Here is a 16,170-nt window from a genome sequence, read left to right as displayed (position 1 = left end):
GCGATATTTCATTGAAAAAAAAAAAAAAAAAAAGAGATTGAGAGAGGAAAAGACTTAAATCCCGGAAATTAAAATAGGATCGAATTTTCATGAGTGTTATTAATTATTTTTATTTTTCCTTGTAGATTTTATGTGGTCCCTGGGAGCTCTACCTGATGGTAAGTTAAATATTAACTCGCTGGCTCCCCAGCCAACTTTAACCCGGTAAGACGCCCGGTCATTTCACATATTTACATTGTTTATATTTTATATTATATTTTATTTCATGTCCCAACAATAAATAACTTCATAAATATTGATAAAACTTTTTTAGTTTGTTTTATTCTGTTCTGTATCCATTTCAATTAACAACTTTCATATTTGTCCTTTAATTTATATCGATTTCTATCTGATAATTCAATTATTTTCAGTTGTAGGTAGTAGTTTTTTTTTATTTTAAACTAGATATTTGGGTCAGATTAATAATAATTAAATAATAATTTTTTACGGACGCTGACCCTTAAAACTGAACAAAAAAATTCTCTAGCAAAAATTAACCATCTTTTTGATGTGTTCCAGGTTTTCCAGCAGCCTACGCCGCCTACGCAGCAGGACGTACATACTCAGGGTATCCTAGTTTCGGACTACCCTACGCGACGGCAGGTAACCATCTTAGCTTTAACCACGTTAACCACCAGCATAATACAGCGGGGCACATCGCGCCCTTAAATCACCTAAACTTGAATCACCACCACCACCACCATCACATACAGCCGGCCCCCACCCACTCCGGCGGGCACCCGACCCCCCAATCCAACGCCCCCACAGCCCTCTTCTACCATCCCACTCTGGAGCACCTATACAACGCCATGCCTCTGTGAACTAACTTAGCAACCACTCTCTCTCTCGCTGCTATTATCACTATCACTATTACCGATATTGTTATCAATAATATTAATATAAATATTAATACCACAACTTCTGCTGCTGTACTAACTTATATATTAACCAAGTCTGAGTTCAAACTAACGAATTTACCCAAATCGCCCTCTGTTGAGCGCTATATTAACCACCGCTACCCGAGGTGATTAATATCGCCAAAAATACCCGTTTGTACATAACCAACCGCTATTAACGGTAATTAACCTTGTATATCGTAAGTCCACATGTCATTGCGCCCCCCGCGAGCTTCCTTCGCTCACTTGTAAATAAAAACCCCCGTTAATATCAATATTAGGGTCGACTATTCAGTTTTATTCCTCGATATTGACACTCTCGAAGGGGAGGGTTCAGCTTTGATCGGATAGAGGGCGCAGCTACAGCCCAATTATTGGCAGACGCTGCGGAAAAACCTGAGGGCTTATCAAAGAACTAATTGCGGTGCACGCGATTCTAGGTCGAGTGCTCGAGCCTATTGCTTCTATCGAACCGTAAATGTCAAGATTTGTGTATATAATGCTTCTATAACTTTTCTTTTTTTTAATATCATTTTTGTACTTTTTTATTAGCTGGGTTTTTAGTTTGTCGGCAGTTTGAGGGGATAAAAAATTATTTTGGAGGTTTTTTGGGTCTAGCATGGTAAATATAGGAGATACGGAAAAATTACAGGATCTCTTTTTTGTAGAAAATTTAATTTGCTATCGAAAGTATTTTTTTGATATCTATTATCATTAAGGAGTAATTGATGATGAAATGATCAAAATTAAAGTATAATTTTATATTTTTATTAGTTAGGAAGACATTTGATATTTTATGAGCGGGTTAAAGCAGAACGGACTAACTAAGTTAACAGTTATTATATTTCCGGAATGTTAATATTGGTATGTAACATGAGAATTAACAACTGCAACACAGAATCCTCTTTCTCGCGTATTAATTTATAATTGCGCTCTTTTAACATTATCTGCAATTGGAAAATTAAATTCGAGAAAAGAATAAAAAATTTTCGGACATTGGCTTATCCCCACCACTTACAAACTCCGCCAATCCCAAATCAAATCCTTTAACAAAAGTTCACGAGGCATGGCAGTAAAAAATTTTAAATAAAATCTAGAAAATTCCAGAGTCCAGCTCTTAAAATTGTCGTCCTACGCCAATGTCCGAAATACCGTGGCGCCCAAAAATCAGAGCTCGGAAAAAAAAAGAGGATTTTTTGGGCAGTTAGCTTGTAATTATCGTGAATTTAAAAATTGTTAACACTCACCAGCGGCTGCTTAATTCATTATTATAATTATTAACAAAATTTATAAAGTTAGTTAGTTATTTAAATAAATAGAGAGGGTACTTTCAGGTGCCTTGGGACTTCTCGGTACTATCAATTCTGGTAACACGCCTCTTCGGTCCTACTCAACTCAGTACAGAATTGTTTCAGAGCAATGATTTTAATATTATGATTATTATTTTTATGAGTTATAAAAAAATAATTATCTGATTTCAGTGTTATATTTATCGAAAATTTATTTTATATTTAATTAAACTTTATTTCATTATTTAATTAAAATAAATGGATTTTATTATTTAAATTATTTATTTGTTATTATTTTTAATGGGGTGTTTTAATTTTAAGAGAGGGGAGAGTCCTACATTTTTTATGGCATATATATTGCCATATATGCCATATACAAGCCAAAAAATTCTTCCAATACTTAAAAAATTCTAAAAAAAGTCAAATAATAATAACAAAAAAAAAACGAAGCAATAATCAATAAGCTGATAATAGTGATAAAGATATAACCGGCAGTAAAAACGGCGTATAGGCAAGTGAAGTACACTACCATCAAATGAATTTCGCAGTAACGTGTACCTACACACACAATCATCAAAAACCTTGACTACGCACAGAATATACAGCATATATATAGTGTAGTACGCGTAGTTAGAGTGCCGTCGTATTTCACAGTCATTACCGTAACACGTTAGTGCACGCGCCCGTTGCGCCACGCAATAAATCCTCGCTTACCGTTACCGTGACAGGACGGGGGTTTATTGTGGCGCCGGTACCTCCCTACCCCACTCCACCCTCTCCCCTCGCCCACTCGCGAACGTGAAATCCGCGACCGTTACACTCCTGAAGCGACGTTTCTGTTTTTTTCTCAATTCGACGCTTGCGCGTTTATTTTGCAAAAATAAAAAATTAAAAGGGAGGAAGAAGGAAAAAAAATAGCGAACTTGGAAAAACAAATAAAATAAAGAGTAAAATCCAACAAAGACAAAGCGAAAAGCGAAAAGTGAAATACGAATGCGAAAACTAAATCGGTGGATTCGTTGTATCGGAATGCACACGACCCGTTTAATTTTCTTTCGCTTGTATCATATTGTATTGATCAGTTTGTTTTATTTTTTTTTTTTAACTTTTTGTTGTTGGAACTTTTGTGCCGATTCGATCTTTCAAATGTTTACATTTGACAATTATTTTCGATGTAAACATCCCCTCACTTTTTATCAGTTAAATAATTCGCGGATTTTTTTTTTTTTTTTTTTTTTTTGAGTCGGCTGTATTGTGTAAACTTTGTATATATTGTTACCCTAATGTAATTATTAAGGTTTATGTTAAATTGTGAAGCTCTCAGATGATTTTTTGCTGACAAAATTATTTTAGAACTCAAATTGAATTTTTTGAGACCCAAAAAATGCAATTTGGACTTGAATTGATCTTTAGTGTCCCAAATTTCAAGTCACCAAGTCTCAAAAAACTCTAAAAATCAACTGAGAGCTCATTTTTGAAGCTGACAGCAACCTTTTTGACACTTTTGAGTATCACCAAGGTTACTTTCGGCATCTAAATAAAAACTATATTACCCCTTGAGTTTACAAATCTCTATATATTAATAAATCTAGCCAAAGTACCCTTTTACTGTAAAAATAACATAAAAATTGAGTGTTATAATTCTCACCAATAAATTGATCAGCCGTACAAACAACTATTAAATATCAAACTCAAACATTGACAAACAGTATAATATAAATCAATGTTTTGTTAACAAAGGATGGATATAAACAATCCAACTCGACTTATATATTTATCTAACAACGTTCCTCTCACTAATAACAATAACTATTATAATATTAATAGTAAAAAAAAAATCCGACGACTTTTGAAATGATTTTTTTGGAAATTTTCACCGGCAAAAACAACAATGTTCACAGACGCATGGCTGGCAAACTCAATGGTCCTCCGTCAAGCAAAACGTCGACTGCCTCTACCCCCATTCCATTAGGTACAAGTACACTTAACAATATTACCTACCAACAATCACCGGCAACGAGATTTTGACATTTAACCAAACTGAGTTACAAAAATAAGAGAATTTTCAGTCCAAATTTGATTTTTCGGTCATCCGATAACACTTATGTTGTTCGGGAAATCCGATTTGGGCTGGTTGCCTGCCCGGACATGTGTCGCGTCCAAAAGAAACTCTTTTTGAGTTAAGCGACACATTTTTGGGCCAGTCCGAAGCTGGGATGCCGAAAAATGGGGACTAGAGCACAAAAATTGAACTTTCGGTCTGTCGAAAAAATAAAAATAAAAATATAAATTAATGTTTCTCTTGTAGTCGTTAACTAAGTAGCCGTAGTGAGTTCTATGTACTATTACTATAAAGTACTATCGCTAATAAATCAAATACAATGAAATACATTACTAAGTAGAGTGATAGGATAGGGTTAGCTGATCAAGCTTTGACGCTCCAATGAGGACGACTTGCTCGATTGTTTCGAGGTAACTGCAAGGACACTGATTGCCAGTCCGACTGCCAAAGGGTTCACTCTTTTGTTAGACTAATCGCTGATTGTCCAAAAGTTCTTTGAGCAAGTCTTGAAGGAGCGTTTCTGTTTGCTTACTAAATTTATAACAATTATTGTAGTAGGACTAGCACTTTATCGATAATGTAAGATTGTTATAGAAGGGTTGCTTTTTTTGGATACATGACTCATTTATTCTCAAATATTGTCACATAAATTTGGATTAATATCAAAGTGATCAAAAAAAATTATTTTGGAATCAGGATCAAATTTTTACAAGTTCAGAATTATTTTTCGGCGAAATTATTAATCTCTTATTTTTTTGGAAAACTCAATTCTTTCCCTGGAATTTCAAAATTTTCAATTATAATCAAAAGTTCAAATTTTTTTATAGTTATTAATCTTATTTTGGGAATTATGCACAAATTTTTAAAAAATCATAAGAGACCTTTTTTGTAGAGCGTTGAATTCTCTACAAACAACTTTGAACAATTTTTTTTCCGACTATTGATTAACGAGTTAAAAAAAAAAGAAAGAAAAATTTTTTGGGTCGAAAAAAATCAACCCTTAATAGAAGAGAAACTTGTTTTTAAAAAAAAAAAAAAAAAAAAAAGAAAATGTCAAAAAAGACCTTCCGATCCGCCCATCAAAATTTCTTCTCGAATTTATTAACCAAAAGGTATTTTATATATTATCAAAGCGCTTAATTATTTCGCTTAATTAATATTAATTATTAAAAGAAAAAAAAAAGAAGAAAAAAGGTACTTATACAAATATATATTTTTGTTGCGTACCCGTCGTCCAATAAATCAATCATTAAGCAAATTATTCGAGTGACGATGCCTGTCCGTCCTCAAAAATCTAACAGCAAACATCATCCAATTTCATTTAATTGGCTAATAAATAAATAAGCTATTCAAATATTAAGGAGCGTTTGAATATCAAGTCGAGTTTGAGTAAAAAATAAATTTAAAATCAACCATCTGTCCTGAGCTTATATTTGTTATCAACAAGTGCTTGTATTTACAATTATTATTAATTATGATATTTTAATGCGCGTTTACGTTTGCGTTAATTTTATTCCTTTGGTCATTTTAGTCTTTTTAATTATTATTTAATTAATTAAAAATTACCAGAATAGATTGGCAGAATAAATAATTAAATGACAAGTTAAAGTTAACGCACTCGTCTACGATAAATTGTTGCTACTCGTAAAATTGTTGTTGTTGGAACTCGCGCACTTGTTGCCCTGTGTGAATATTGAGGGTCAATTTGATCGTCCTTGTACTCTATTTTATCGGGGAAGAAAACTGGATGGAGAGGAGCTTTGTAGGAACGGCTAGATGCTATCAAAAGTCCTCTGAAAGAAGTAACCTTCGGGCGGAACCAACTTTTGTACAATCCGAGGAAATTGGATTAGTTGTCATTGTTGATTTAGAAATCGCTTTTTATCGGCTTTTATTTGGATATAAATTGCTGGATTACAAGTTATTTTATTGGGGAATTTTTTTGGAGGAAAAAAAAATTCCGCGGAGTTGGGTTCGATCCCTGGACCTGAAGTTTAGTGACGTATTGTTGGAAAGAAATAGATATCTTTTTTGAATTGGGATAATAATAGTAATTTTTAAATAATTTTCTGTAGTATAAAAATTAAATAAGTTCTAAACCATTGATATTAAAGAAAAAAAAAAAAAAAAAAACTTGGCCCAAGATTCGAACTTAGAACTTTATATTGATAAAAAAAGTAGTCTAAAAATTTTAATTTAAAAATTACTAGGGCTGTAATTAGTTGTTTTTACCCGATAAAAATCTTATAATAATCTAAAATTTATCCTCTAAGCCCCAAATAGAGTACAAAGGCGATCGGTAAAAAAAAAAAAAAAAAAATTGACAAGAGAAAAAAAGGCGCGAGTGTTTTGTAAATCGAATAATACAAAACAAATAATTAAAAATAAGGTATTGATAAAATAATTAATATATATATAAATATAATAATTATAAAATGTCCGTCGGAGGTCGCTCTGAATTATTAAGTGATATAAGTTACAACGCACCGCAAAATCACTGTAATACGATTCGCTATTAAAAGCTCTATAATTATAACGACTAATTATGAAATATTTATTATTAATTATTAATTATAACAAAATGAATGTAACAAATAAATAACGTCATCGATTAAAAATAAATAATCGGCGTCCAGTGGGAAAAAAATTTTATTTATTATCGTTAATTAATCAAAATTTAATTACTCGAAGTAGGAAGTTTTAATCACGAAAATTTTTTCCCGCTGGATAATAATGAATATTATTATTATTCATCTTTTATCCGAGTGATAACTGTGAGCTAGGTATCATCTAACGCATTACTGGATCTAAAAAATAATAAATTTTTTTCCGTAATATTAAAGTGCGCTCGAGAAACGAACGGCAAAAACTAAAAGCGGAAGAAACTTTAATCTCTATTTTCTCGTCCGTTAATATTTTATTTATTATATTTATTTTATTTATTTTTGGTTAGATGTTTTATTAAAATTTTAATTTATTTATGTTTTTAAAATTTAATCACAAAATCTGAATTTATCTCGTAAAATTAACCTCAATAATTAAAACTAGTAATCTTGCAGTCACTATGTGAACTGTAAATAAATGAAATTTTGTTTTATTAAATAATAAATTTTGTTAAATTCGACTGTACATTCTTAAATACTGATTACACCCCCTAATATAGAATTTCTTAAAATAATCTATAAAAAATGAAAGAGGTGTAATTCTAAAAAACAATAAAAACAATATACACTACTTGGATACTCTTAAAAGTAACATAATAAAAAGCTCGTAAATGTTATAATGTTGTAATGATATTGTTAATGTTCCGAAGGGTTGATGTCTTGTGTGTTTGGGTAGGAGCGGTCGTGTACCGCGCAGTGGGGCCAAGAGTCGGCCGAGTGTCCGTGAGCCCCAGCGGGGGTTGCACCGGTAAGCTTCAACCCCAAAGTGCTACGTTATTCGAGCAAGTTCTCGTGTTCTCGCTCGTGTTGACGGTAACCGTAATCCTTAGTCTGTAGTCTCCACACACATAGACACAAACAAGGACATTTGCAATCTCCACACACAATACTATTGCTATTACTATTACATTATATTATATTATATTATATTGTATTATATTATAATGTATTATACTGCATCTATACTGGTACCAACCCAACAGAGCACACAACGCATAAACTAAACTCAATATACACCGAACACAATACACACAATGCTTGAATCATAAACAAGAACTTGGCTAGAGTAGAAGTACGGGTGGCAAAAAGTTATCTACTAATCCGGGATGCATCTCAGATACAACTAAATACTCAGATAAAGACACCTTACCGTGAATTGTTTCACAAGTAATTACACTTGCCTTTCTCGTTATTACTCTTGTTATTGTTTCATACACTGCTAAATGCTCGACGAGTTTATACACCTATAATAAAAAAAAAAAAAAAAAAAAAAAAAACTGCCCGAGATTCGAACCCTGTTGCTTTCGGTTGATCATTTACGATTTTTGTACTATGCTACCATAAATTCAGTGACCTAACGCTTTTTAAAAATTTTTTTTTTTTATGTAGTAGATTTTTGAATTCTCTATAATAATTTCTAGTCTATTTTAAGTTTTATGGGCGCGTTCATAAAAATATCACACAAAACACACAAAACACTAGAGATTTTGTAGCTCGAGCATTAAAAGCCTGCCTTAAACTAAACTCTAAATCTATCTCATAGAATATTAGTGCATACCCTGATAGCCAGCGCTTTCTCAGTAAGTGTTGACTCCCAGCAGTTACGGTTAAGTTATACATCAAGTTGGCGGTAATTCTTCACTCAACAACAGTTGTAAGCAAATTGACAGAAATCTACGGCCGCAACTTGAATACAAGTTAACAATCAAACTTGTAGTTAAATTTCCTTTCAACTTTACTACAATTTGAAGGAAATACTTGTACAGCAAGTTTTGACGTCTATTTGCAGAGTAAGTTATAGGTAACTAATAGGTAATCGCTCGCTTTGCCAACTCTTTCCGTCAAGTTTGCTTCAAATTGCGGACGTAGATTGACAGTAAGTTATAGGTAAGGTGGCTCTCAGGGTAAACTATTAAATTTTCTACACCTCCAGTCAATGACTTACCGCCGGTAAAATCGCGGCCGTTAACTCGAATTCGGTAGCTTCTAGCAGTAAAGTAACTAATGATAAAATTAAAGACTAACGTTGGATGGTAACCTAGCTCACTAGTTAGAAACTACTATTAATAACTAAAACTTTCCAACCTAACATAGTTTTCACTAGAACTTAGACTTAGCATGACTAACTTTAATTATTATAATAACACTAAAGCGCATGTTAATGCTTTTGTTGTAGTTCTAGTGAAAACTCACCTTAAATAAATTCGCACATTAAAAAATGAAGATTTTATTTTTAAATTAAAAAAAAATGCGAATTAATTTAAAGCTTCACAAAATAAAAAAACAAGGTGATCCCTAAAAAGACGACAAAATGGCGAATGAAGAGTCGAAGATGGCGGCAGCTTGCGGCGAGTAATTTACCATACCTAACCTCTGTTTGTTATTGTTATTATTAGTGTAAGATGATAAAATAATGTTTATATTAAGAAGGAGTCTTCTTATAGAGGGCTCTAATTCCATGGTCGATGTCGAGAGAGATAACGATCAAGACGATGGGGTTAGAGCAAGAGTGTACTTTACATCTGTGTGTGTTTATAGGTATATATGTAGGTAGTCGAGCTAGAAGTTTAAATTGAAACTAAATGAAGCTAAATAGCCGCTGGTTAGACACATAACAGTCAGTAGCGGAGTCTTGTTATCCGACTAACCTCTGTAAAGTTTACTCAAGTACTTAACTCTAGCTCTAGTTGATAGGGGGTGTCTTTAGTACGAATTCGAGTGACTATAAATGCCGAATCGACAAAATATCTTATATTTATATATTTATATATTTATAATAGTCTTATATTTATAAGCTTGTTGTAGGTATTTATTTTTGTAGGACTCAATAATTTTGCTTTCTTTCAGGAGATTTTTTTCCTTTTGTAGTTTGGGGAGTTTCTTTTTTTTTTTTTTTTTTTTTTTTTTAGAGTAGCTTAGACGTACCAGTGTGTTTTATTGAAACATTTTATTAATAAATTTATTATTGACGACTATTCTAGAGTGGTTTTAGAATAGAATTTTTATCCGAGTCGCGTAGACTAGTCTTAAGAAATTTTAATTCATTTTTTATTTGGTGAGTTGAAAAATAAAATTTTTAATTATAAAATTTTGCCGTTTTTTGCTATTTAATTCAATGGTAAATGTTTTTTTTATTTAAAAACTGATTTGGAACCTTAATTTATGAATTTTTAATAAAAATTTAGTGAAAATTAATTACTGCAATGACAATAAAATAAATAAAAATATTTTTAAACTCTAAAAAATAAATTTTTCAACTCGCCATAAACTAATTGGTAGCTTAGGCTGACCTGTAATGAAACAGAACCTTAAAATTTTCAGTGCCACCCGAAATATTTGACTTGCACTAACCTTTTAACCATGTGTTGCTTCGCCTGTCCCTCCAAAAAGCATCTCTGCACCGAAGACGTCAAAAAGGGCTGCCTTAAAGTTAAAAGTTGTCAAGTGGTTGCATCCCTTATCTCAAAAACCGATAAATTTCCGGGTGTCAGATAAATGTCCGAGTTTTATGAGGATTCTATCGGTCAAGTGGTTTTATTTAGCAAAGACAAGTAGCAGAGAGAGAAAGAGCGTGGCCAAGTTTTCCCATCGGCTTCTAGCAACCCCCGATCGGTTTTACGTCAGCTGGAAATTCACTCGGAATAGATTTCTGTCAATCTTCCACTCCCACCCACGCTGATTCGCCGATCGTTAATTTATGAGCAATCGATAATTGTTAATCGGGAGATTTGTCAGCTTAAATGGGCCGGCTGGCGGGTTAAATTTGTCGTTCAAGGGGTTATTATTTTCGGCGATCCATTGTAGGTATTTTCGGACGCAATGCCTGGACGGAATTGTCTACATCTGTCCTCATGCTTGATTAATTACCGGTATTTATAGTCATTTCGGTGAGTAATGCCTGCTGATGTTAATTATACGGACCGGTAAATCCATTTTATTCAATTTATTCACTTTACTCGCTTTATTTGCTTTGTTTATTATTTATTGTGTCGAAAGTGCAAGAAACTTTGCCCTGGAGGGGCGCGTGCTTTCCTGGAGAACAATCGAGAGAACAGGAATCCCATTGTTAGATAAATTTATGGTTCTGTTTATCTTTAATACAAATTTTTGAACATTTTTTCAACTTCTAAGGGACAAATTTATTATTTTTTATATAAAAATTTGAGTTTTACTTTTTTTTTATTAGAAATTTGTAAAATTTTTTGAATGACCCAAAATTAATAATTTTTTAATGTAAAATTTAATTAAAAATTTTTTCAAAAATTAAAATAGAGAAAAAAAATTTTTTTTTAAATAAGAAATTAAAATTTTCGCTGAAAAAACTCCTAATAAAATTTTCTTCAAAAAAAAAAAATTATTGCTAATAAAATAATTTAAAAATAAATTATTAAAATTTTAATTGTAAAAAAAAATTATAAAATAAATTTTTTAATAATTAAAAAAATAAATAAAAATACCGCGAAGCAACACATTGGATTAATTTCTAAAAATAATTTAAAATTATGAAAAAAAAAAAAAAATAGTCAAGTCAACTATTCTCGAGTTTAAACCCCTACTCGAACAATATCGAGCAGTTGTGAACAAAAATTTTGTGTTTCAGTGGACCTAACCAACGGACAACTCACACCAAACAACAACACGCCCTTGCTAACGCAAGCTCTCTCTGGTACGTTAAAAACACATCTGAGTTTTATTTTATTTGTAAATTTATTTGCGATCCGAAATTTCATAAAAGATGAAAATAAAAAAGTAAAAAAAGATTCTTGAACTTGCGGTCTTTGTTCTACGGCTCGGGTACGGATGGAGTCTAGTCCTGCCTTTCGCAATCTCCTCTCAAATAAATCAAACTTTTGAATCGCACCCCAGCTCCTCGGGCGCCCAAACTTTGTAACCGTTTGCTATTGTCGAGAGTTTAAAAGCTGAATGGGTTTTTAGATTGTACGCCTGCCTCCGCTCGGTTTGTCATCATCCTCTCCTTCTCCTCTCCTCTCCTCTTCTTTTCCTGGTTTCTCATCGAGCTTCGCTGCCCTTTCTCTCTCTGGAACTCTTTTATCGCTACTTTAAAACTTCAATTCAACTCAATCGTGGATGAATCCTGAAATCGCAGAACTCAGTCTTCGGCTACCGGTGATTAAAATCCCTTTCGGGGTATTCTGGGTTGTCTTTCTTTAAAGATCGGCTTTCGAGGTCAATGCATTAAGGGTGGGGGAGGGTTAGAGCTTTTTTTTTTTTTAAAGTCGCTATTTTAGGAAAATCTAATAGAATTTAAAAAATTTTCCTAAAAAATTGATTAAAGCTTCAACAAGAATAAAGACCAAAGTTTCCCGAAAAAAAATAAAAAAAGCTGCATGGATTTAAAAAGTAACTGAACTAACACCTGGCTAATAATAAAAAATCCTTTTGTTGAATGTAAGTTGATATAAAATAATTTTCAGTGATGAACAACTACCAAGCAGCACAGGCCGGGTTTCAGCCAGCCTCTCCACACGGGGCAGGAGGCCACGGTGGGCCCCAGGGCCGGTCATTTCCCGCGGCCAACTCTCCTGGGCCAATAGACATGTACAGTTCGAGCGCAGCAGCCGCAGTAGCAGCCGCAGCTGCGGATTCAGCCGTCGCCAGCTATGTCCAGGCTGCAGCTAGTCCGCAGCCCCCTACAACCGCGTTTCCCGCGATCGCAGTATCTCGCGCCCCGCTCAACTACAGTCCCGTAAGTTTTGCCTGGCCCAAAAGCTTCTTTACCATCCCCTGGAAAAATTTTATTTTAATTACAATTATTATTATTATTATTATTATTATTATTATTATTATTTACTAACATTACTAACTGTACTAGCCTGTGTTGTGTGACATCTTGATGGCAGACAGAATTATTAAATGAATAATTAATTCTTAGAATTTTAATTTTAATAGTCTGTTCTGTTTCAGGGTCCGCTGATACCGGCGGCGTTCACTAATGGCTACCATTGAGCCTTGTTAAGACCTAATAACAAGTAGGTAATTTTTTTTTTACTCCAATAATGACTAGAGGAATTTTTTTAAAGGCCTTAAAATTTCATAAATTTCATAATCTCCTCCTAAATCTCAAAAAAAAAAAAAATTCCTCTTGATCTTACAAAAAGCATCTTAAAATTTTTACGACCTTCAAAGCATTACTAATTAAAAAAATTTGTTCCAGGATGGACGAGAGGGCACTGCGCTATACCATCAGTAACGGCACGATAAATGTGAACGCCTTGTAAATTTGTGAGCTGGCTTCTGGACGACTGGAATTTTTATTTAATTATAAAACCACATAATAAATAATTACCCATCATTATTATTACTACAACTAAAATAACAATTATTATTATAAATTATAAAAATAATACAATAACATACAATGATAATTATTATACATTATATATATATATATATATATATATATATATATATATATATATATATATATATATATATATATATATATATATATATATATATATATATATATATATATACATAAATGTATATTGATATTGATACTATTATTGGGGTGACTAATCGAAGGTTAATATCCATTCAGGCGTTACCTAAGAAATCGGGGCGTCCAGAAGCTAATTGATCTATTTATAACAATAATAACAATAATTATAATAACAATAATAATAATAATAATAATAATAATAATAATAATAAGCACAGGCACTACACACTACACTGGCAACACGGGGGTTAGATTGACCGAGACTGCATTAAAATTATTTATTAACAACTAACAACAACAAAAACAACAACAATAATAATAATAATATTAATAATAATAATAATAATAATAATAATAATATTAATAAAAAAAAATCTAAAACAACGCGCACGCCCACTCGATTAATTATTATAAAATATAAATTAATTACACGTAAGTTTAAAATATAATAATAATAATAATAATAATAATAATAATAATAATAATAATAGCCGGCGTCAATTTGTTTTTTTTTTGTTGACTAAAAAATTTTTTATTGCGCAGTAATTGGAATGTAAAAATTGCGCGGGGATAAAAAAATATGTTAAGTAACGATAACAATATAGTAACAATAATTATAATAATAATAAATAAGTGTGTTGCAATATTTGTTTCTTCCACAAGCTGGGTAAGTTCCCGTTGGGCGCCAGAGCGGCCGGAGAGTGGGGATAAGTGACGTCACAACTACGCAAGCAATAGAATAACAGTACCGGTATTTTTACGCGTGGGATTATTTAGACGCTCGTCTTCCGCTGAATAAATTTCAATAATTTATTGATTAACTTAAAAATTATTTAATTATTTAAAAAATTGTGATTGTTTTGAATAAAAAAAAAAAAAAAAAAAAAAACATTCGATTGAACAGGGTAAAAATTGATACGATAATTTACGGGGGAAACTATCAGTTTGTATAAAAATTAGCATGATGAATTTTTCGTGGCGTGTGTGCCTGACCTACGCAATTGGTGTCAATTCATATGAACCTAGCAATACTCGATTAATGTCTCATGAATATGCGAAGAGTTTTTAAAAATAATAAAGCTTATAACTTATTAATAATAATTAATATTAATATTAATAATAATAATAATAATAATAATAATGATAATATAATGATATATCGTAATTAGTTAAAATAATGTCTTTGTATGTAATTAATTATGTAATTATAAAGCACTCGAGGTCGTAATAAGCCCATGAAAAATCCACTGACAAATTTATTAATAATACAAATTGATAGTACGCTCCAACGAATATTTTATTTATTAATTATTATTATTAATTAAATTCTATCGTGGTTTATTAATTAATAAAAAAAAAAAAAATCTTTCGACATCCTAAAATATTATCCACTACAAGGGTATAACACCAGCTCAAAGAATATCATTTTTAATAACTAAACACTAGAGATTTGTTATAAAGAAAAAATAATAATATTATTTTTACGGCAGCCGGATGGTTCTGAAAAAAATTAAAAAATGCGGAGGGAGTGTTAAATTTTTTGATTCTGAAATTTATTTGGGTGTAATTTTTTAAGCTGCCGTTGAAAGAATACCAGGCAATTATTTAAATTGCGAAACTAATAAAAAAGGCACCTAGTTTTATTTAAATGGGGTATAAATGAACATTTGTATATTTATTATAATGTTCACGTAAATGTTTATAAAACAAATGTCATTTATGTGTGCTACATAATTAATAATAACTATTCCCGAAGCAATATCGTAATTATTGAAACAATAAATTTGATATGTCGGTGTTTTTTCAATACACTCGGGATTAGGTTTAATAAATTATAAATTAATTAATTAATTAATAAATATATAAATAAATACTTTGTGCTCATTAGAAAATGGTGAATGTTATATATAAATGTATACATCATGTCATTATTTTAACTACACATCAATATAATTGTATCCGAAAAAATTTATTAATTATTTCTGCAAGTGGGTCATGTGTGGTCACGTGGGGGCGTGTGTGACCTTATATGGGTCTTGTGCGGTAACATATGGGTTTTGTGTCGGAAATTATGGGTTTTGTGTGGTAACATATGGGTCATGTGTGGTAAAAAAAATTATTTTTTTTCGGATATCAAAAAATTAACTGCTACCAATTAATAACTGGTAACAATTAATAAAAACAAAAAATCACTGCTTAAAAAATAAAAAAAAAAAAACTCGAATCTCACTATTGTTCACGTGTTTAATTATCAATGTAATTGCTTACTTAAAAAAATAAAAAAGCGTCAATTTAGATTAAGTATTGAAGAAAAAAGTAAAAATTATAGTTTGTCGACTATTGACAATGAACAAATAAATAAATAAAATAAATAATAATGATTAATAAATAAATAAATAAACTAAGTAATTAATTAATCCTCGGACGATCTGGGACTCCGTGGTTCGCTCCCGTTTAAGAGATCACCCCAAAAAAATGAAATAAAACGAAAAAAAAAAAATAAATAAATACACTCGCAAAAAAAATAAAAAAAAATAAATACATATATAAGCAAAGCAACAAAAAAATAAAAAATAATAAAGTACGAACGGTAACGAGTCTTGGAAGCTATTATTTAAAGGATTAAGTTTAAAGTTTAAGAGCGAGTGAGTGCGTGTCTGTTGACAGAAAAAAATAAAATTAATAATAATGAAAAAAATTAAATTAGTGCGTAATGTGGAATGGATTGTATTGTATTGTATTTTATTGTAGCTAGATA

At 31.4% G+C, this 16,170-nt stretch overlaps 1 protein-coding gene across 5 annotated transcripts in view; it reads left to right on the top strand.

Annotated features, from left to right (window-relative positions):
- Rbp6 (RNA-binding protein 6) overlaps positions 1 to 15,637 on the top strand; it is a 271,526-nt gene extending 255,889 nt beyond the window's left edge. For 3 of the 5 annotated variants that reach the window (XM_074249673.1, XM_074249671.1, XM_074249669.1), the window contains exons 10-15: positions 126 to 158; positions 559 to 642; positions 11,550 to 11,615; positions 12,385 to 12,656; positions 12,875 to 12,939; positions 13,125 to 15,637. In XM_074249673.1, the coding sequence (XP_074105774.1) occupies positions 126 to 158; positions 559 to 642; positions 11,550 to 11,615; positions 12,385 to 12,656; positions 12,875 to 12,916 (497 nt within the window). In that variant the 3' untranslated portion in view covers positions 12,917 to 12,939; positions 13,125 to 15,637. Of the gene's footprint in view, positions 1 to 125; positions 159 to 558; positions 643 to 11,549; positions 11,616 to 12,384; positions 12,657 to 12,874; positions 12,944 to 13,124 lie in introns of all 5 variants that reach the window. The other 2 variants (XM_074249670.1, XM_074249672.1) reach the window with 2 other exon arrangements.
- The last annotated feature ends 533 nt before the right edge of the window (positions 15,638 to 16,170 follow it).

The sequence above is a fragment of the Cotesia typhae genome, unplaced genomic scaffold (assembly GCF_013202065.1).
Source record: "Cotesia typhae breed Kobodo isofemale line unplaced genomic scaffold, CoteBio_Ctyphae contig_50, whole genome shotgun sequence".
NCBI classification, from domain to species: Eukaryota; Metazoa; Arthropoda; class Insecta; order Hymenoptera; family Braconidae; genus Cotesia; species Cotesia typhae.
The sequence above is the reverse complement of the archived record's forward strand: the minus strand, read 5'-3'. Positions and strand labels throughout refer to the sequence as shown.